This window comes from Galleria mellonella, unplaced genomic scaffold (assembly GCF_026898425.1).
Source record: "Galleria mellonella isolate WM207_F2 unplaced genomic scaffold, CSIRO_AGI_GalMel_v1 utg65, whole genome shotgun sequence".
In the NCBI taxonomy this organism is placed as follows: Eukaryota; Metazoa; Arthropoda; class Insecta; order Lepidoptera; family Pyralidae; genus Galleria; species Galleria mellonella.
In genome coordinates this window covers 847,069-870,086 of record NW_026442138.1, presented here as the reverse complement: position 1 = coordinate 870,086, position 23,018 = coordinate 847,069, and the positions used below count along the sequence as shown (strand labels likewise).

Genomic DNA, 23,018 nt, shown 5'->3' with positions numbered 1-23,018 from the left:
TTTTATTGTTCTTTATCTTTGTTGTTAAAGCTCTTTGTAATATAATGAGTATAAATATTTCGTTTATAAAATGTGTAAACATATCGTTACACGCAAACAACTTGAAATTGCAAAAGACTATTTGAACAGACCCTCGATGCGACGTTCTGACAATTATTTATTTATTTATTAGAAACCAACGGCGTTACAGTTAATATTTACAGATTAGTATTTAAAATATTAATGCTAATAACAGGTTTCTTATTATTCTAAAAGTACAGAATTGGTTTGCACAAAAATTGGAAAAGTACAATGCGGATATGCGATCACAAATCACTCAAATGCAAATGTTTTTTTTTTTTTTTATACAACTCAGAATGGCAAACAAGCTGACGGCCCACCTGATGGAAAGTGGTAACAGTCGCCTATAGACATGAGCAGTACCATGGACATAACAGAGTATACTGTTTCGCTCATGATACCCCGCATGCGTTGCCATTCCTGAGGACTCAGGTGTTATTCCTCTGTACCCAGTAAATTCACGCCATATCCCACCCTTCAAACCGAAACACAGCCATGCAAACACAACAGCTTCACGGTTGAAACACGAATGGGACAGAGGTACCCAAGCAATCGTCTTTTGTACAAAGTCTCCCTCTGGAATGTTTACCAATGCATGTATATTACAATATATTCCGTACTGCTATATTTATTTTATACATTTATAAATACAACAGAGTTTGTATGAATATACTTATAAACAATCTAGTTTTCACATGACAGTAGGCGCCATTAATATTGCCTCGTGGAATGCTAAGTATTTGCATTTTCATCTATATGGTATTATCATATATAGCATATCCTATTATCGTACTAAAGTTATAAATTGTATATTTTGTTCTTTTATTAAAGAAAAGCCAACAGCTAGAGAATTTTATAATGAAAAAAAAAGGTAAAGATAAAAAGCCTATTACAGGTTTTCACAAATAAAAACAAGATTTAATTAATACACATGGCTTTTTTTTATACAACTTAGAATGGCAAACAAGCTGACAGCCCACCTGATGGAAAGTGGTAACCGTCGCCTATAGACATGAGCAGTGCCATGGACATAACAGAGTTTACTGTTTCGCTTATGATACCCCTCATGCGTTGCCATTCCTGAGGACTCAGGTGACATCGCTAGAGTACTTACAATCAACTAAATTAAACTTAGATTAACAATATTATAATAGTACACACATTATAGGTAGACAGTTATGCAAAATAAGAAGTTTAAATCACACGTTCAAAGATGAATTATCAAAGAACCACCGACTCAGCACACGTCTTGCGGATTCTATCCTAGGATTAAATAAATCTAAATAGAAATCTCTAGATATTTTATTAAAATTATCGCTTGCACGCCATAGATATTATATTTTCTATAGTTAGTGAAAATAAATGAAAGAAGTAAGGTGGTATTTATTTCTTAATGGTTTGGTTGGAACACGTAGAGAGAGTTGATATAGGAGATCAGGATAATTGATTGAACCATTGAAATGTGAGGTATAGCACAAAAAAGGTTTTTTTTTAATGGGTGATAATGGAATGGTAACCCCACCCGCGCTATCGGTATACACCGGCGGGGCACCAGTGGAGGATGATAGGTGAGGATGAAGCAGGTCAGTTAGCCCATCGTGACGAATTCAACAAGAATTGTTCACGATGGTTTCCAGGGGGAACCACGTGGAGGTCGACCTAATAGGGCGTATTGCTAGCAACACAAAAAAGGTTGGGAAACACTGCCTGTAACAGTCCTCGTAAACAGCTGGCGACGCGTTGATGAAAAAGTTACTCTAGTCATCGTACTAAACAAAAACAATTCCTTAGAACACAATCGGTTGAATTACAAATTCTTGTTGATTAATGATTTTCCTCAAAGCTTAACATCAGACCTGACCTTTAGTCAATAATATGGTATTATACCACCGTTACCGTGTGGTCCCGGCATTTAATAGGCCACCAACTCCTTTCTCGTGTGTGTCGTAAGAGGCGACTAAGGGGGGAAAGGGATTGTTGGTAATGGAGACTAAAAATCCCATTGTTAGCAATATACCCAACCAGGTCGACCTCCTCGTGGTTCTCCCTGGAAACTATCATAGTTAATTCCTGATGAATTCATCATGATGGGCTAACTGGCCTGTTTTCATTCTCATCTATCACTCGTCACTGGTGCTCCGCCAGCGTATCCCGTTAGCGCAGGCAGGGTTACCATTCCATTTTCATCCACCAAAAAAAAAAAATAAGAGGCGGCTAATGGAGGGCTAGGTATGGGCAGCAGCGTCCTTCTTAAAACATGTCCAAAGCCTAACTGCGGTTGCCAACTGCTTGCCAATCGTGTAAATGTCCTTAATAGAGCAATGCAATGTTTGGCGTAGTAAATGTACCGTCTCACATGACACAATTGTAAATATTAGGTACATTTTGTACAGCCATAATTGCAACACAAGGCTCCGTTGACGCTCAATTGAATCTACGGGCTTATATCCATGCACCCGCTTGTCTCAGATGTTCCTCTTCACGAAGCCTAGTTACTTTATGGAGTCAACCTATCAGTGTACTAGGAAATTTGGACTGTGTGTCTCTAAAAATAAAGGTAGGTTTGCCAAATGCATGTAGTTTTTCAACAACTTGGTCTTTGTGTTCGTGTGGTTTCGATTTTGATTTATATTTTTTTTTTATTGGACGACAATGGAATGGTAACCCTGCCCGCGCTATCGGTTTACGCTGGCGGGGCACCAGTGAAAGATGATAGGTTAGGAAGAAAAGGCAGGTCAGTTAGCCCATCATGACGAATTCAACGATAAATTAGTCGTGACAGTTTCCAGGGGAAAACCGCATGGAGGTCGACCTGATAGGGTGTATTGATAACAATGGGGACTAACCTTCCCATTACTCACAATTCCTTCCACCCTCCTTTTAATTTATATTTATTGTTATTGTGCCTATCCTTGCAGAAAAAACCTTTCAGTTTTTATTTTAGTTTGAAATAATTCCTTACGTTTTGACCCGTCAGATACTGTCATTAATATATGGATTGAGGGGGGAAGGGGATTGTTTCATTTAATTTATTTTGTTTTACATAGGTAGATAACAATGGATGGTAAAAGAAGATAAGTGCTCTGTGTATCAACCTCATACAGAGGTATACAAATTTACAAACAGTATATATATATATATATATATATATATATATATATATATATATATATATATATATATATATATATATATATATATATATAGCAATCGACTTTTGTACAAAGTCTCCCTCTGGTCGTATAAGATACAGCCATGTTTCGTAACAAATTGGGAATTGTTTAATAAAAAATATATCTTATAAATTGTATACTCTCCAATCAGTATTAATTCTTATCTGCTCTTGCCTAATGATAGCGGTTGTTGGTAAAAAATTGTACGTGCCTACATAGTGTTTACGCGGGGGAAAGGGATTGTTAGCAATGGAGTTTGACAGCTCCATTGCTAGCAATATGCCTTATTAGGTCGACCTCCACGTGGTTCCCCCTGGAAACCATCGTGAACAATTCTTGTTGAATTCGTCACGATGGGCTAACTGACCTACTTCATCCTCACCTATCATCCTTCACTGGTGCCCCGCCGGTGTATACCGATAGCGCGGGTGGGGTAACCATTCCATTATCATCCATTAAAAGAAAAAACATAGTGTTTACGACATTACTTCTGTTGTAGTCTGTTATTTCATTAATGCTCTTTGTTACAGTCAAAACTCTCATAACCAGCCAAAACTACTATTGACTAGCGAAATCAGTCAAAAGTACTTTTGACCGTATGCTTTAGTTAATAATACTTACATACATACATACATATCTGTCACGCGTGTCTCCCATTAGGGTAGGCAGAAACAATGGAACGCCAAATGCTTCGATTCAAACAAACCTCTTAATAATACTTTTGGCTAAAATAACAGTTAAAAGTACCAAACCTAACTTGTGCAAATGTGCCGTTAAAAGTACTAATAACCAATAATTTTCAGCCAAAACCACTTTTGACCAATGTATTCAGTCAAAAGTTTTGACTGATTTTACTAGTCAATAGTACTTTTGACTGGTTAAGAGTTTTGACTGCAACACTCTTCACTTAGTAGTGGGTTAACTGGTAGCTAGGTAGCTACTATTGGACGAACTTAACATATTAGGATTGTGTCGTATATTTTTTTTAATGGGTGACAATGGAATGGTATCCCTATCCGCGCTATCGGTATACACCGGCGGGGCACCAGTGAAGAATGATAGATGAGGATGAAGCAGGTCAGTTAGCCCATCGTAGTTGTTACGATGGTTTCCAGGGGGAACCGCGTGGAGATCGACCTAATAGGACATATTGCTAGCAATAGGGCTGTCAAACTCCATTGCTAACAATCCCTTTCCCCCCGATTGTGTCGTATTGGTGTCATTGTATTAAATTTACATTGACACATATATTCATATCATTTAGTATATTCTTTTTTTTTTACACCACTGAGGTGGCAAACAAGCATACAGCCCACCTGATGATGATGGTAAGTGGTTACCGTAGCCTACGAACACCTGCAATACCTGTAACATTACTATTATATTTCTTATCGTTTTACGTTATTTTTATTTTTTATTATTATTTTGTTATTATAATTTTCGCCGTTAACTGGCCACTCCTGAACATAAGCCTTTCCCAAGAGGGGTTGCCAGTAGTTGCCACGCTTGGCAGGCGGGTTAGCAACCGTTAGGCTTTCAGATATGTTTTAAGAGGGACGCTACTACCCATGCCTCGCCCTCCCTTAGTCGCCTCTTACGACACTCACGGGAAAGGAAGAGATGGCCCATCCTATGCTGAGGCATACACGGTGAATTTTACGCTATCTATTTTACATTATTTACATTGTATTATAATACTCTTCAAGGACATAAACAGCGTTTTAAATTTGTTTATTTATTTAATACAAAAATTCACAGCTGTTAACCAAATAACTTGCATGCTAAGTCTCTTACAAATACAGCCAATGACGGATTTTAATTATATGAACGAAAATTATAAGTCTAAAGTCTATTGTCGATGATGTGCAACATATACTCTTAGTGTCGTGCAATTATGACAATAAAACGGTGCCCCGTATAGGTGCGAACTGAAAATAATCGCTGAACGCACATCAGTCCAGCAAAAGCTGAGTTTGTACCTATTGCCAGGCATACGGGGACTTCACAATGTTTTTATTTATTACTATACGTATTACTAACATAATAATTGTTTAACTGGTCTGTTTTCATTCTCATCTATCATCCTTCACTGGTGCTCCGCTGTATCCCGTTAGCGCAGGCGGGGTTACCGTACCATTTTCACCCATCAAAAAAAAAAAAACATAATTGTTGAATCGTATTTGTAAAGAATGGCAATAAATTTATTATTGTAATCCCGATGGAAAGAGAAGATTTGATGCGCCTAAACCTAAAGAAATTAAATATTGGTCTTATTCAATCTATATTAGCTGGACCCAAATCAGAAATTTTTGAACCTCTTTGCAAATTATTGATGCTCATTAATTCCTCTCCTTCTATAACTAGGGAAAGTAGATAAAACTTTATTAGAGAAATTAGTTCAAGATACGTTAGGTCTGATATACTTAAAGAAGCCCTTAAAATTAAAAAAAATAGGTGAATATTTTTTTTTTATTCTTTTATTTGTAAAATATTCGACATCGGCACACACGTTTGAAAATATTATAAATTGCCTACGAAGTTTTATATTTAGGAACTGTATAACACATAAACGCTCAAGAGTTATGTTATCTAAAACGAAATTTTAAATATTTATATAAACTTTATGAAATATAAGGATTACAGTATATAATTTAAATGGAAAAAGTCCGTCTTTAAGCTAGGCCCTTTCTGATAATCTTTGATTTTTGTATGAATACATAATAATGTTGTGAATCTAATAAAAAATAACAACTCAATCACTCTGCAATTTTTTTATTATTTAACACATTTACATTAGAGGATTAGATTGGTTAAGGATTTCCTTTGAAAAACATAAGAAAGGCTGAGATTCTCGATCGATTCTGAAATACTTCTAATTGAGGATGTAATGATGCGTATAGCTGTAGAAACAATGCAGCGTTGTCTGGATCTTTTAAGTGTTTGTAAAACTCATAAGCAACTTTATCAATGTTGGCAAAAATTGTAATTTTTTGGTAGTTGAAAAGCGATTCGATCACCTGACCTCTGCAGTTCTGGTGACGGTCATTTAGCATGCATATCGCCTGATCATCCTACGGCGTTGAAGTTTGGGCTTGCCATCGTAAACTGAAGTTGAACGTAAATGTACACAAACAATTGTTTTGCAGGCCATGAGGTTGTCGGAAAGCTGAATTTGCGGCTTCGCTATAAAGCTGCGCCACGTAAGTGCGTGTGCTCTAATCATAACAATTTGTCGTATATTTGTGAGCACGCTATTCTATGTACCTAATTGTTACGTACTTGTTGAAAACCAAATCAATAGCAGCCTTTTAATGGAGCGTATTGCCAGTGAAACTGAACCTTTTCCCAAAACACATAGGAGGCGTATTACGACAAAACTAACGCAACAATTTAGTATTAGAAATACTAAATTTTTTATCGTTTTTCACCCCTTTATCTTTGGGGGAAAATGATCAGTTTTATTAGAAGAACTCTTCTTTAAAATTGATGCTGATGATTTTGGTTTCACCTTGTACTTATGTTTTCTATATATTCTGTACATATATGATATCTGATATTCTACATCATTGTCATGAAATCATTCAGGGCTCTGCCAATTCATGCGCATTACCGATTAACGCTTCAGTTGTTACGTTCATATTATCATTCGATTTGCATGTCCTATTTTAGGAGCTCGGTTTAGCGCTAATATTTGTATAACAGTAAAATAGAAAAAACAAAACTGTTACAATCCGAAACAGGTTTCCTCGTACGACGTCTGTTTACCAAGGCTCAGAGAGGCGTTGATTTTAACGCGATTATGGGGCCGTCTCTATCATTTAAATCTGCTTCTAAAATTATAATTAGAGGTTAATAGAAGTATGAAAGGTTAGACTTAAAACCGTCTACAAGCGCAAGTGTTCATGTAGATAATATAAACAATCTAAACAGCTTGTTTCCATGTCTATTTTTTCTATGCTTGCATGTTGTTATCCATTAGTTTAAAGAGTAATATATGGCAGTTAATTACAGCGTACAAAACCTAAAATTCTTGGTGTTATAACGGTTTCGAAGGAGGGGCTGATAATTTTAAAACCGTTCACGAGCTACAAGCTCATCCCAAGTGGCCATTTGTCGTCTTTTATTGCACTAGGTGTTATTTTGCGGAAGTCCATATCACCGGTTGTTTGGTTAGAATTATTTTGTTTAATTCCGCTAACATTAGTATGTGTGCGACTGCCAACACTCGAAGATTGACTGCTATTATTGTTACCACAAGGTCTATAACCTTCCGTTTTTTTTTCGAATTTAAAATCACCCAGATCGTGTAATATCGACTCCAAAAATAACTTTTTCATTGAAATTAGCTGTTTATTTTGTTTACTGCAAAAGAAGAGGTAGACTATAGGTCTTTATATTTGTTGTCTGCTGACGGCTCTGAATAACTTATCTGAACTGTGTTCTCTAACGCAAAGGTCACATTTTCTATTCGTAGTAGTCTACCTAATGCTTACGTCTACGTCACTAATATTGGTACGATAATATCAAATGGATATAATTGTACATATGTAAACATATTTATCAAACCATTGATGAAAACCTTCATTGTTGTTTTGTCATTATTTTTATGTAAATATGCCTTGATTTAACTATTATATATAATTAAATAAAAGAATATATTCCTGATCACAAATATATAGATAGATACTAGTTATTGTTTCCTAGAAAGATTACAATAGTAGATTTATTTTTACCAGGGAGAGACTTTGTACAAAAGTCGATTGTATGGGTACCTCTGTCTCATTCGTGTTTCAACCATGAAGCACTTGTGTTTTTGCATGGCTGTGTTTCGGTTTGAAGGGTGGGATATGGCGTGAATTTACTGGGTACATAGGAATAACACCTGAATCCTCAGGAATGGCAACGCATGGGTGGTATCATGTGCGAAACAGTATACTCTGTTATGTCGATGGTACTGCTCATGTCTATAGGCGACGGTTACCACTTTCCATCAGGTGGGCCGTCAGCTTGTTTGCTATTCTAAGTTGTATAAAAAAAAATTATAAATACAATTACAAGAAATTATGACAGTGAGAAAAGTAATATATGACGATATAGATGCCGCAAAATACAAGCAACTTTGCTTGTCAATATTTAGCCCTAAATTGGATGCAAAGAATTTAGACCCAATTTATAACTGACTTAAGTTCAATTTCGATTCGGTGTTCCTACAAAATGTTGAAACGTCTTTTGGTGTCAGAGCAAAAAATCCCATAATTTAAGATTCGGTCCACGAAAAATTAAAATGTCAATCGGGGCTTGAAGAGTTCACTCTACTATCTCCACATAAAATCGTTAAAGCTAATGAATATATTGGCGAAGATATAATAAGTATATACAATCGAACTTAAAAACGCGTACGTCTTATCAATTTTTTTTTTTTATTAAAATGAGATGAACTTGCGATACAAGAACATGTTTCACAAGGTGATAGCAGTATCGGTCTCATACGATCGCGTATTTTTTTTTATTATTTTTACATACAAGATGGACCTTGCCGACTCGCGTGACCCGGCGACCGCTAAATCCTTTCGAAAAGTCAATACCAGCCACGACTTCAAGGCCACAGATAATGCCTCCGACTGGGTCGGATGTGATGGAACATATAGAGATATCTGTAAGCTTAATATTTGTGTATATGTAAAGATATCAATACATACGTGTGTATTAAATAACGTATTAACCACATATATCGTGTTCTAACCTAACCTAAACTCTAACGAGAGGGGGGGAAAGGGATTGTTTGTAATGGAGACTGAGAATCCCATTGCTAGCAATATATCCAAACAGGTCCACCTCCACGCGGTTCCCCCTGGAAACTATCATAATTAATTCTTGATGAATTCATCATGATGGGCTAACTGGCCTGTTTTCATTCTCATCGATCACCCTTCACTGGTGCTCCGCCAGCGTATCCCGTTAGCGTAAGCGGAGTTACCAAACCATTTTCATCCAAAAAAAAAAAACTTGTATATATGTAAAAAAATATCAATATATACATACATATAAATCTTTTACGCCTGTCTCCCATTAGGGTAGGCAGAAACAATGGAACGCCAAATGCTTCGATTCAAACAAACCTCTTTCGCTTCTTCCACATTCATCAATCTTTTCATACACGCTCGCCGGTTACGGGTACTTCAATACATACTTGTGTATTATTACATATTAACCACATATATCGTTTTCTAACCAAAGTACGAGTTAAGAATCTTCAGAATCGGCGTGCATGTTATTATGAAAGATATAATGAAAGAGCAAAAAGTAAAACAAGTATGAGTAGAGGTCTAGTTTTTGGTTCTTTTTTGCCTACCCCGCGAGGAACTTCGCGTGATGATAGATATATTAATATTTATTTATTTATTTATTTATTCTTTATTGTACACAAAAAAAAATATTACATATAATATATATAAAATAAAGGTGTACAATAGGCGAGCTTAACTCTGTAAGAGTTCTCTTCCAGCAAACCCTGAGTGGAAAGGAGCATTAATTATTTATTAGCGGGCAGTATGCGTACAATAATAGAAGGAAACATTATTGATGTTTCTATTAAAACATATGAAATATGTTGACTACATAAATAACTCATACAATTAAAATCAAAATAAATACATATCTGTATACATATACATATATACATAGACATAAAATACCTCTTTACATACAAAAAAATAGGTACATATACATACATAGACATAATAAGTTTATGAGGACAGAAGATGCTCTTTTAATCTGCTCTTGAATATATTCAGCGAATACGTATTTATCCGAAATAGTTTTGGATAGTTGTTAATTATTACCTATCGGAATTTCTGTTAATTACATAATAATTAACAGCGTTTATAACGAAGTATGACATAGTGCTGCATTATCAGACAATTAAAAAAAAAACCATTACTATCGAGTTTTAATTGTAAAAATAACCGGATGGGTTTGTATTTGTGTAGAAATTGTTCGACCATTTGATCAGACCTGTATCCGCGTCATGGCTTATTATAATTAAGGGCCCTAATAGGTTCTCGAAACAAGTCGAGCATCCTCGACAAGTGTACACGACAAGTCCGGTTATTTGAACAATTTTCACTATTTCTATGGTTTAAACTGTTAATCAAAACTAACGCGATAAATTGTAAAATAATTGTACAAGCACTTAAATCTCCAATGAAAATATTTACATTCATATATATATTTTTTTGATGTTTTCAAATTATTTTGTTTTTCGCACTCCAAAATAAAAGTAAAAATTTAATTAATTTGTTTTAATTTAAAAGATGAAAACGACTGTTTATAGCGTTACTTCCTGGATTTTTGATATAACATATAAAGTTTTAAGCAATTTATTTATTTATTTATATAAATAAATTGCACAATTATATAAGTAAGTGTACATATAGTGGACTTAACACCTAATAGCGTTCTCTACCAGTCAACCACTACTAAAATATGTATTTTTTTTTTATACAACATAGAATGGCAAACAAGCTGACGGCCCACCTGATGTAAAGTGGTAACCGTCGCCTATAGACATGAGCAGTACCATGGACATAACAGAGTATACTGTTTCGCCTATGATACTCCCCATGCGTTGCCATTCCTGAGGACTCAGGTGTTATTCCTCTGTACCCAGTAAATTCACGCTATATCCCACCCTTCAAACCGAAACACAGCCATGCAAACACAACTGCTTCACGGTTGAAACACGAATGGGACAGAGGTAGCAATCGACTTTTGTACAAAGTCTCCCTCTGGTGTATAAATATTATAACTACATATTACATACAAGTATCCCTCAAAAGTTCTTGACTGTAGTATTATTTAATCCTAAATATATAGTATAGTAGTATACTGTAAATTTCCGCGTGGTAGGTACTTACCTACGTACCACGTACGTAAATCTCAATGGAAACATGAAATATATTGGCTATATTAAAATTGTTGTTCGTTCGGTTGACCTTCACACTGGCAGATCTGCGCAATGATTGCTTGCACTCAGTGCGGGGCACAGCGAGTGTAGGTACGTGTAATTACTGATACTGATATGTTTATATTTGTATGTCTACATAATACACTAATATTATAAAGAGGAAAGATTTGTATTTTTGTGTGTATGTATGTTTGTAATGAATAAACTCAAAAACTACTTTGCTGATTTAAAAAAATCTGTTTCTTATAACGATGTATATGTACTCGAATTATTTTAAGGTCCACCCACCTTCTTATAACTTATCCATCTTAAAAGCTATACTAATTGTAGTATTTTCACCAGAGGGAGACTGTACAAAAGTCGTTTGCTTGGGCACCGCTGTCCCATTTGAAGAAGAAGAATTCGCTGTTTCGATTTGAAGCGTGGGATATGGCGTGAATTTACAGGGTACAGAGGAATAACACCCGAGTCCTCAGGAATGGCAATGCATGAGGGGTATCTCGGGCGAAACAGTATACTCTGTTATGTCCATGGTAATGCTCATGTCTATAGGCGACGGTTACCACTTTCCATCGGGTGGGCCGTCAGCTTGTTTGCCATTTTAAGTTGTATAAAAAAATTCTAAATACGTTATTTTACTACATAATGCCCCCCTATATCGAACCATTTATAATATAGACAAAATTGTGAGTGATTATTTTCATTTACAACCTGTGTAAGTGATATAATTTTTTTTTTTATGGGTGAAAATGGTATGGTAACCCCGCCTGCGCTAACGGGATACGCTGGCGGAGCACCAGTGAAGTGTGATAGATGAGAATGAAAACAGGCCAGTTAGCGCATCATGATGAATTCATCAGGAATTAACCATGATAGGTTCCAGGGAGGGCCGCGAGGAGGTTGACCTGGTTGGGTATATTGCTAGCAATGGTATTCTCAGTCTCCATTACTAACAATCCTTTTCCCCCCCGCTATTTCATGTTGTAACAATATAGGTCTTAAGTTATTAAAGGTAAAGAATCGACATGAACCCTGGAAGGGGACAGCAATCACATTAATAAATATTTCATAAAGTACATAACTAAATTTTTACATTATATATAATGGAATGGTAACCCCACCTGCGCTATAGGTATACTCTGGCGGGGCACCAGTGAGAAATAATAGGTCAGGATGAAAGCAGGTCAGTTAGCCCATCGTGACGAATTCAACGATATATTAGTCACGATGGTTTCCAGAAGGGACCGCGTGGAGGTCGACCTGACATTATACAACAACAACATTATACAATACACCCGTATTGCTAGTAATGGGGCTATTTAAACCCCATAACTAACAATCCCTTCCCCCCCTAATAAATATGTTGACATTTTGATTTTGTTGTGTTCGGTTGAGCTGCTGTTTGCATCATCGCTACTGTACCCACAGGCGGGCGTGGCTCATTCTAAATGCGTTTAAATTCGACTTTCACTAAACAATGCCGCTAGTTTGTCCCATGCGATAAGTTGATATGTAATGTGAGAATGCCATGGGAATACACGCGAACCATAGATGTAGCTGGAAAAGATATCGCGAATACACTTTGCGGCGGGGGGGGGGATTGTTAGTAATGGAGACTGAGAATCCCATTGCTAGCAATATACCCAACCAGGTCGACCTCCTCGCGGTCCTCCCTGGAAACTATCATGGTTGATTCCTGATGAATACATCATGATGTGCTAACTGGCCTGTTTTCATTCTCATCTATCATCCTTCACTGGTGCTCCGCCAGCGTATCCCGTTAGCGCAGGCGGGGTTACCATACCATTTTCACCCATCAAAAAATAAAATACATTTTGCGTGTATATTTTTTTGTTCTAAATAACCGGAAAGCGCTTATTTATATGACTTCGGTAACATTTTAAATTTAAACCTCTGATTGGTGCGAGAATTTCTAATCTGTAAAAGCTTTTTTGTATTACGTTTGTATATGTATGTAAATAGGAAAATATAGCGGTTTTTTATAGTACTATGATGACAAACAAGCATACGGCCATAAGTCTGTAGTGAACGGAGTTACCGTAGTCTATGGACGCGTGTAACATCAGGGAGGTTACAAGTTGCCAACCATGAAGACCTGGGGGAAAAGGATTGTTAGTAATGGGGAGGTTAGTTCCCCTTGCTATCAATATACCCTACCAGGACGACCTCCACGCGGTTCCCCTGGAAAGCATTGTGACTAATTTATCGTTGATATCGTCACGATGGGCTAACTGACCTGCCTTTAATCTTTACCAATCATCCCTCAGTGGTGCCCCGCTAGTATATTTTTTTTATACAACTTACAATGGCAAACAAGCTGACGGCCCACCCGATGGAAAGTGGTAACCGTCGCCTATAGACATGTGCAGTACCATGGACATAACAGAGTATACTGTTTCGTCCATGATACCCCCCATGCGTTGCCATTCCTGAGGACTCAGGTGTTATTCCTCTGTACCCTGTAAATTCACGCGGGATGATAGCACAGGTGGGGTCATCATTCCATTATCATCCATTAAAAAAAAGACCATAAAGAAACTTAATACGCCCTTTTTGAAGTTTAGTAAAGTGTTGCCCAACCTTTTTTGTGCCATTCCCCACTTGAACATTTCTAAAATTTTTAAGCCCCCATACATAATTTTTCCCGACAAAGTTTACTTGACGACACTAATCGCCCAGTTGATATTTTGGTAATGTTAAAGAAATTATACCTAATAAATATACAGCATTTTTTTTATTAACTTTTTTTTTTGTTACATTTGGCATCGATATCTACTCGTAGCATTGCATTTAAATGGCCCGTAGCAAGAGGGTTAAAATCGCCCCCTCCTTAACTATCAATTTGCCCCCCTGTGGGGCGTAGGCCCCACATTGGGAAACACCGATTTAGTATGTATGTATGTGAATACAATTATAAAATTGTGTCACAATAAATAATTTATCCGACATAATTTTATGTAAATAATACGTATCTAATTAATACTGTCGTAATCACGTCCTACGTAAAAATGTTTGTAATGAAATCAGGTACATATGTACTTACTACTTGTCTGAATTTGCTATCACTTGTGAAAAATTTGTGTAAAATACGAAAATGTTGTCCCGGTATAGAATGTACCACCCCTTCCTTTCCCGTGGGTGCCGTAATAGGTTAATAAGAGAACTTAATGGTCGAGGAATCGACAGCAACGTCCCTCTTAAAACACCACCAAAGTCTAACTGCAGTTGCCAACCCGCCTGCCAAGCGTGGCAACTAATATATATATTACAAAATACAATATTGTATTAAAAAGTAATGTATGTAAAACGTGACATTGTATTGTATTGTATGTAATAATGTGTGACACTTTATATTATGCATAGATATTAGATACGTTGCTAAAGTAAGCGATAAATTTTAACGCCTCACCATTCAATCATAAAAGTTTCCTTCGCGCCTCATTTAATTTTATTGTTTATACAATATGTTTTTACTGGACTATCATAACGTTTATTGTATTGCGATACTTTAATTATGTATTAACCATTATCGTTGATGCTTCTTCGACATTTTTCTTGCTCGATATCCAGTATATGATATTCTTGGAACTTAAAGGTTTTTTACAACAGTCGAATTGCTTTATTTTTACATGGTGTTGATCATAGTGTACTTGCTTCCTTCGCGAAATTATATATATATATATATATATATATATATATATATATATATATATATATATATATATATATATATATATATATATATATATATATATATATATATATTAGGCCTTGGAGATGTTTTAAGAAGTGTTACTGCCCATCCCTCGCTCTCCCTTAGTCGCGTTTACGACGTTACTCTTACGACACCCACGGGAAAGGAAGGGGTGGCCTATTCTATGCCGGGACCACATGCTAATTTTTAATTAAAAATCCTTATTGCAGAGATAGAGATAATATTAATTATGTATAAAATACTATTAAATACATAAGTAAAAATTATTAATTTAGTACTGGCAGTGTTGTTCTGCAACTTTCACTAAAGAAATGTTTATGATCCAATGTGAGGCTGTTTTAGACGTAAACGCTAAAGTTGTTAGAATCTTAATATGATATAAGTACGAATAGAAAGCGCTTTTAGTACATTAGTTCGTGTAACTACCGGACAATTGTTTGTTCTCTACATGTACGGAATATTAACTGTTTCCCGCGTCTCTGCTCGCGTGTATCTGTATATCATTATATATTTTTGGGAGACTTTGTACAAAAGTCGATTGCTTGGGTACCTCTGTCCCATTCGTGTTTCTACCGTGAAGCAGTTGTGTTTGTATGACTGTGTTTCGGCTTGAAGGGTGGGATACGGCAGTGAATTTTCAGGATACAGAGAAATATCATGGTAGAGGGGGTATCATGGGCGAAACAGTATACTCTGTTATATACATGGTACTGCTCATGACTATAGGCGACGGTTACCACTTTCCATCAGGTGGGCCATCAGCTCGTTTTTCTAAGTTGCAAAAAAAATGCAACATATTTATATATTTATTTTAACAAATTTCAAACTAGTGCTCAGGAATGGCGACGCATGAGGGGTATCATGGGCGACACAGCATACTCTGTTACGTCTATGGTATTTTTTATTCGTATAGGTGACAGTTACTGGTGGACCGTTAGCTTAATTGCATAAAAAAATTAAATGTGGGACATGAATAGGTCATATCCTAACTCAAAACTTAGCATAATTTATATGCTGATTCAGGCAGACGAAGCTGCAGTATACAGCCTAAATGTTTATGTACATACAACTCATTTGAACCAATTTCAATAAAAAAAAATCTTATTGGGAAAAATTGCTTACAGCGAAAAACGGAGTATAAAACTAATTACCGTCTGGAAAATATTTTTAATTATTTCTTTTACTAAGTTGAATAGAATAAATAAAATATAAAGAATGTTGCTTATAGACAGGTTGCTTATATAGAGCGTTAATTGTATATAATTTTTAATTTTTCTCTGTAGAAAGTGTAAAATCCTATTCAAATCACGACCCTAAACAATTTTCTACCTTCGTATATGTAAATCATTTTCACTGTAGCGATTTAGTTCAAGTTCGTTGACTGTGCGCGCTGATGACTGTTATTTGGTTTGCTATTAGCATACGAATATGTACATAATTCTACCGAATTTATCATGGGGAGTGCTCTGAAGAATTGTTCGGATTGATACCTGCTGCTGATTTTCACCATCGTACAACCCGCCACAAACTAAAATTTCATCCCAACCATCTGGACGAGTGGCGGTCCTCCACCGCGCGTTTTTCAATGCACTTTCTCCCACGCACAACCACTCTTTGGAATCAACTTCCAGCAGCAGTATTTCCGAACCGATACGACAACATAACCTTCAAGAAAAGAGCATATTCCTTTTTAAAAGGCCGGCAACACACCTGCAACGCCGTAGGTGTTGTGGGTCACCATGGGCGGCGGTAGTCACTTACCATCAGGTGAGCCGCATGCTCGTTTGCCCCCTGTGTTGTAAAAAAAAAAAAATTGTGTATATCAACGCAATGTCGATAAAATTTTACAATAAAATACCAATTAACTTAAAAAGTGAGGATGATTCTAAAAAGTTTAAAATAGCTCTAAAAATATTTAATTACAAAAAGTACACTACAGAAATTTTTCAATGAGAAAATTTAATTGTATTTGTACCTATTTGTTTCAATGTAATAATGTTTTATTTATTTCATGTTAATCGACTATACATATGTATATATAATATAAAAATGTAGTTATGTACTTTATGAAATATTTATTAATGTGATTGCTGTCCCCTTCCAGGGTTCTTGTCGATTCTTTACGTTTAATAACTTAAGACCTATATTGTTACAACATGAAATAGCGGGGCGGAAAACGATTGTTAGTAATGGAGACTGAGAATACCATTGCTAGCAATATACCCAACCAGGTCGACCTCCTCGCGGTTCCCCCTGGAAACTATCATGGTTAATTCCTGATGAATTCATCATGATGGGCTAACTGGCCTGTTAACATTCTCATCTATCACCCTTCACTGGTGCTCCGCCAGCGTATCCCGTTAGCGCAGGCGGGGTTACCACACCATTTTCACCCATCAAAAAACAAAACATAAAATAGCAATAAATGATTGAATTGAATTGTATATAACTTGGTGTTTACTTCTACGTATTAATTATTTTTCTTAGATTAGATATCACGTTATCATATAATATTTATCGTTGTATGTTTGTTTGTGACAAATTTGTCTGTATGTATTACTTGATAATCCTCAGTCGTGATTATCAGAATTAATTTGATACCCACACGAGCCTCACGCTACAGATTATCCGCGTTTTCAACCGACTTCAAGAAATAGGAAGTTCTCGATTCGGTTGTTATTTTTTTTTTGTTCGTTACCTCGTAACTTCGTCAGTAATATACCCATTTTGAAAAACTCCATACTGTAATAGTAGATAATTCACCAGGGGGAGACTTTGTACAAAAGTCGTTTTGTACAAAGTCTCTCTCTGGTACTTTATATTATTCTCAATTTCGTGTATAATATAGTATATGTCATATATGTGTAAGTATATTTGTTATTCATATATATTTATTCGTTTATATATGTAATTTTAGTATGTATGTATATCAATAATTAGTAGTACCGCATTCGAGTATTCTGACACTTCCCTATGGTTGACTGGGAGAGAATGCTTTTAGCATTAAGTCCGCCATGTACACATATATGTACTAATGAATAAATAAATGTTAATGAAACTATATCCCCGCCTGCGCAATAGGTATACGCTGGCGTGGCACCAGTTATAGATGATAGGTGAGGATGAAGGCAGGTCAGTTAGCCCATCGTGACGAATTCAACGATAAATTAGTCAAGATGGTTTCCAGGGGAACCGTGTGGAGGTTGACCTGATAGAGTATATTGATAGCAATGGGGACTAATCTCCCCATTACTAACAATCTCTTCCCTCTTCACGTATGAGTTAGAGAGGTACACATGTCAATGATTTTGTATAAAAGTCTGCTTCTGATAGTAACTTAATTGATTCGATAGCAATGGCGACTAACCTCCCCATTACTATTAATCCCTTCCCTTTCCTCCTCCTCCCTATGAGTTGGAGAGGTACACATATCAATGACTTTGTACAAAAGTCTGTTTCTGATAGTAACTTAGTTGATTCGATATAACTTTTCGATTTTTTATAACAATCAGTTTCTTTTATACTTTGCCGATTAAGTGAAAGCGTATCACCTTATTGGAATAAAAGAATAGAATAAGAATAGAATAGAATAGAAAATAATTTATTCAAATAAACTTACATTGAAGCACTTTTGAATAGTCATTACATTTTTTTTAATCTACCGCTCGTTCGGAAAGCTGTCTCATCACAAGAAGAACGAGCAAGAAACTTGCGTGTTGCTCTTTTAAATAATTTTATTATTACTTTACATTTTTAAGTTTAAGTGTGTGAATACAAACCACCAATTAGCACTAATTCAATTAAATACTCAAAAAGAAAAAGTTAAAAATATAATCATTTATAAATTTCTAAATTAATATTTAAATACATTATTTATTAATACTTACTGTATTAATCTAAAATCATTTATTTTTTATCTATTCAATTATTTTACGCGCTGTTTTGTCAAAAACATGACGTGGCTAGTTTTCTGAATGTTGTAAACTAACTGTGCCAAGTTTAAAAAAGCAAATAGTCATTGTTTATAGTTTGTTGTACTCGGTAATCGATTCTTTTAATCGGTTATATCGTATCGCCTATATAGCTGACCTGTGGGGTTACTCTTGAAATAAATACCAGTACATCTATATTGTTTCAACCGTGAAGCAGTTGTGTTTGCACGGCTGTGTTTCGGTTTGAGGGGTGGGATATGGCGTGAATTTACAGGGTACTGAGGAATAACATCCGAGTCCTCAGGAATGGCAACGCATAGGGGGGGTATCATGGGCGAAACAGTATACTCTGTTATGTCCATGGCACTGCTCATGTCTATAGGCGACGGTTACCAGTTTCCATCAGGTGGGTCGTCAGCTTGTATATTCTAAGTTGTATAAAAAAATAAAAAATTAAGATGTTTCACACTCTCGAATTGCAACACTAGCGACATAATGGCTTTATATTGTTCTGATAGATGCATGTTAGTGTAAATTGTGAATGCAAATCGATTCCACACCTAATACCTAACTGTTGTTTCATGAGCGCAATGTAAAATTGTCACTGGGCAATAGATTGGTTTGATATCATTATTGGATTCAAGAGTAGACTTGCTGATCGTTGTTTATTCTTTATGTACAAAGAAGATAAATGATTTTCGTTCTTAACTAGCAAACAGATAGGCAGTAATACTTTTTTTTTTATATATAACATTGTAAATTTTAATTTTTTAAGATTTTTGTCTATTTGATGCTTCGAGCAAGGTATCCCTGTTTTTAATACCTAGTGTTGGTCAATAGATGAAAATGGAATGGTAAGCCCGCCAGTGCTATCGGTATACACTGGCGGGGCACCAGTGAGGGGTGACAAATGAGGATGATGCAGGTCAGTTTGTCCATCGTCATGAATTCATCTAAAAATAACCAAGTTGGTTTCCAGGGGGAACCACGTGGAGGTCGACCTGTTAGAGTATGATGATGAGTAGAGATGTCAGTAATGAGCTTGTTAGATCTCATACTAATCGTCCCTTTTCCCCCCAATACATAGTGTTCGTAAATAGGAAAGTTAAATATAGAATTTTTGAGTACGTTGGAAATTGTTGAACTACTGTCCAGAACTTCCCAACCTGGGGACATATGTAAATACGCTATGTAGTTATATAATTAAATATATAGGCATTGCAATTGTTGTTTGGCAGCGGTAACAGAGAAGCCGGCGCCGGCGCCCCGCGCGGGCCACCGCGGCGTGCAGGTGGTGAACACGGGGCCTGACCACACGTTCTTGCTGGACGAGGATGCGCTGAGCGCGCTGCTGCTGCGCGAGGACGTGCGGGACCGCGCCGTCGTGGTGCTGTCCGTCGCGGGCGCCTTCCGCAAGGGCAAGTCCTTCCTGCTCGACTTCTTCCTCAGATATATGCACCACAAGGTTAGTACCGTACAAAACAAAGTAAAAGTAAAAATTTATTTATTACTTAAGTATGTTTTTAAAAGCACAAAGTTTGACATTGATTCCTACACTAGGCTTAACCTGTCCTGTAGGAAACGGGAAGGAAGGATATAGAACCTGTAGGAACAACAAGGATACAGTTTTAATAGATACCGTAACTATACGTATGTCTTTTGCGTGTAAATTATTGTAATTGTTTGAAAATGGAATGGTGACCGCGCCTGCGCTATCGGTATACGTTTTTCGAAGTAGTTAGAGAAGATAGATAAGGAAAAACTCTAGTCACTTGGTCTATCTAGTAACTATTACTAATCTATATATTTTAACTAGCATCCGTTAAAAGGAGATTTGATTTTATCAGTGATCAGGCGGCCGGTCGTGAAACTAAAAGCCAAATATTTTTGTAAAATGGATAAAAATATATTACGTCGACCCCAAATAATAATTGGGATAAGGGTAGGAAGATGAGAAAGATTCGTTTAAAGGAGAATTCTATTAGTAAATTTGAACAATCGCGATATTTTTTTTATACAACTTAAAATGGCAAACAAGCTGACGGCCCACCTGTTGGAAAGTGGTAACCGTCGTCTATAGATATGAGCAGTATATATAAGTCTCCCTCTGGAAAGGATTGACAAATTTTCTAAATCTCGCTCTGGATAAGATCAAAAAACAAAAAACTTTAACCCTCTATTCTGATAGGATATGTCCTGATCTGTGTAATCAGTATAAGAGAGAATCAGTAGCATCTTTAGAGAAAGACGCTACTGATTTCTCTCTACATTTGATTTTTAATATAGTCTTAAAACCACTGTGATTGTATAAATAATCGAAGAAAAGAACATTCTAGAAATTAATGGATTCGTTTTTGTCCAATGGAACGTACCATTGGTCGTGTGGTCGTGGCATAGAATAGGCCACCCCTTCCTTTCCCGTGGGTGTCGTAAGAGGTGACTAAGGGACGGCGAGGGATGGGCAGCAGCATTTATCTTATGTTATCTAAGATCTATTTATTATCTATCTATATGGATGGCAACACCGACTGCACTAGCGGTATAATCTAGTTCATGTATATTTTATTAATAAAAATAGAAAATTTAGAATATACCTAAATTACACGTGATTAAACTGTGTGTTAGTGATTAAATATCCTGTGTTCGTGTTTGTAATAAAAATTATTCAGCCAAACTGAAGAAAACATATAAGTAAAATTTAAGTTCGATCTGGTTGTTATAAAAATCAAGTAATGATTGTAAACCACATTAATAAAAATCAACAATAATAAGATGACAACAGTGCAATGAATATATTCTTACTAACAACAATACAAGCGATATTGAAGAGAACTATTAATAAATATTCCATATATAGTAATAACAAGTGCAAGTGACGGTTGAAGGTCAAAGCGGATAAGCAATAAATTCAAACACCTCCAATAATTTAAGATTTTTATGAACATCAACTGTCAATTAGCAAAGATTATAATTGAATGTTTCACACTAAGACGCAACAAGTTACTTGGTCTGGCGGCAACGCTGAACGACTTGTGCCCCGAAGGTTGATGTTTCAAATCTCAGGCGAACATAAAGTTTATTTTTCGTTCTTTTTTTTTTTTTATAATAAATTAGAGTGTGGATTAATATTATTATTTAATTCTAGAAGACATAGATAAACATTTTATGACATTTTTTTTAAGGAAGATCATTTTTAGTGAAGAGCAGAAACTTTTATTTAATTTTGACATTTTATTATTTAATTGTATTTTTTTTTTTTAATTGATTTATTGCCCGATTTTATATAAAGAAGACAATGGCATATGAAAATGTAACTTACCGAAAACCGACACGATCGAGTTCATTGCATAATATTTCAGACTCTCATTCCTCTATATTTAATTCAACTATGATGAGTTTACCTAATAACACATCATTCAGTGAGAGTCAAATTCATGCAGAATGAACACAAAAAATAAAAGACCTTACAAGTGAATTAGAGATCGCTCACCAAGAAATAGAAAATTTAAATACTGAAAATTTTAAATTAAAATCAGACCTCGACAAAAGCTGCAAATTAGTAGAATCTTTAAAGAAAGTGCATTTATCTCCGGCAACTCCTTTATCAGGACGAAAGAAAAGAAATCCTATTAAAAACAAACCGGCCACTCTAGCAAAGTCATTATTATTAAGTAGTTCTACTTTAGATCAAAGTCCACAATCTAAGAATTTAAATAAAGATCAACAGATGTTTATACCTGACCACCCAGAACAAGCTATTGAAGACAAAATGAATTCACAACTAACATTAATAAATGTAGAAAAAGAAGAAAAACCAAATGACAGCCAGAAATACAGAATTGAAGCGAAAGAACATAATTTGAAAAGGAAAATTATTGTTATAGCAGATGATCAAGGAAGGAATGTACAGAAACATCTTCAAAAATTAGTCGGAAAGGAGTATATTGTTAGTTGTTTCTGGAAACCCGAGCTAAACTACAAGAGGTTCTCTTGTCGGAAAAAAAGTCTATTGGCGAGTTGAATAAAAATGATTTTGTGATAGTACTTGGTGGAACTAATGACAGAAATCCCTACGAGTTTCAAATGTATATAAATAAGTGGATTGAATCTATATCTAATACTAACATTTTGATTTCCGAAATACCATATAA

General features: G+C 35.7%; 1 protein-coding gene across 6 annotated transcripts in view; it reads left to right on the top strand.

Annotated features, from left to right (window-relative positions):
* The window catches only part of LOC113513885 (atlastin), a 49,236-nt gene that overhangs the window by 8,170 nt on the left and 18,048 nt on the right, over positions 1–23,018 (top strand). For 2 of the 6 annotated variants that reach the window (XM_052900572.1, XM_052900573.1), the window contains exons 2-3: positions 6,380–6,433; positions 20,106–20,332. In XM_052900572.1, the coding sequence (XP_052756532.1) occupies positions 6,380–6,433; positions 20,106–20,332 (281 nt within the window). Of the gene's footprint in view, positions 1–2,514; positions 2,618–6,379; positions 6,434–17,778; positions 17,800–20,105; positions 20,333–23,018 lie in introns of those variants that run through there. The other 4 variants (XM_052900574.1, XM_052900575.1, XM_052900571.1 and 1 more) reach the window with 3 other exon arrangements.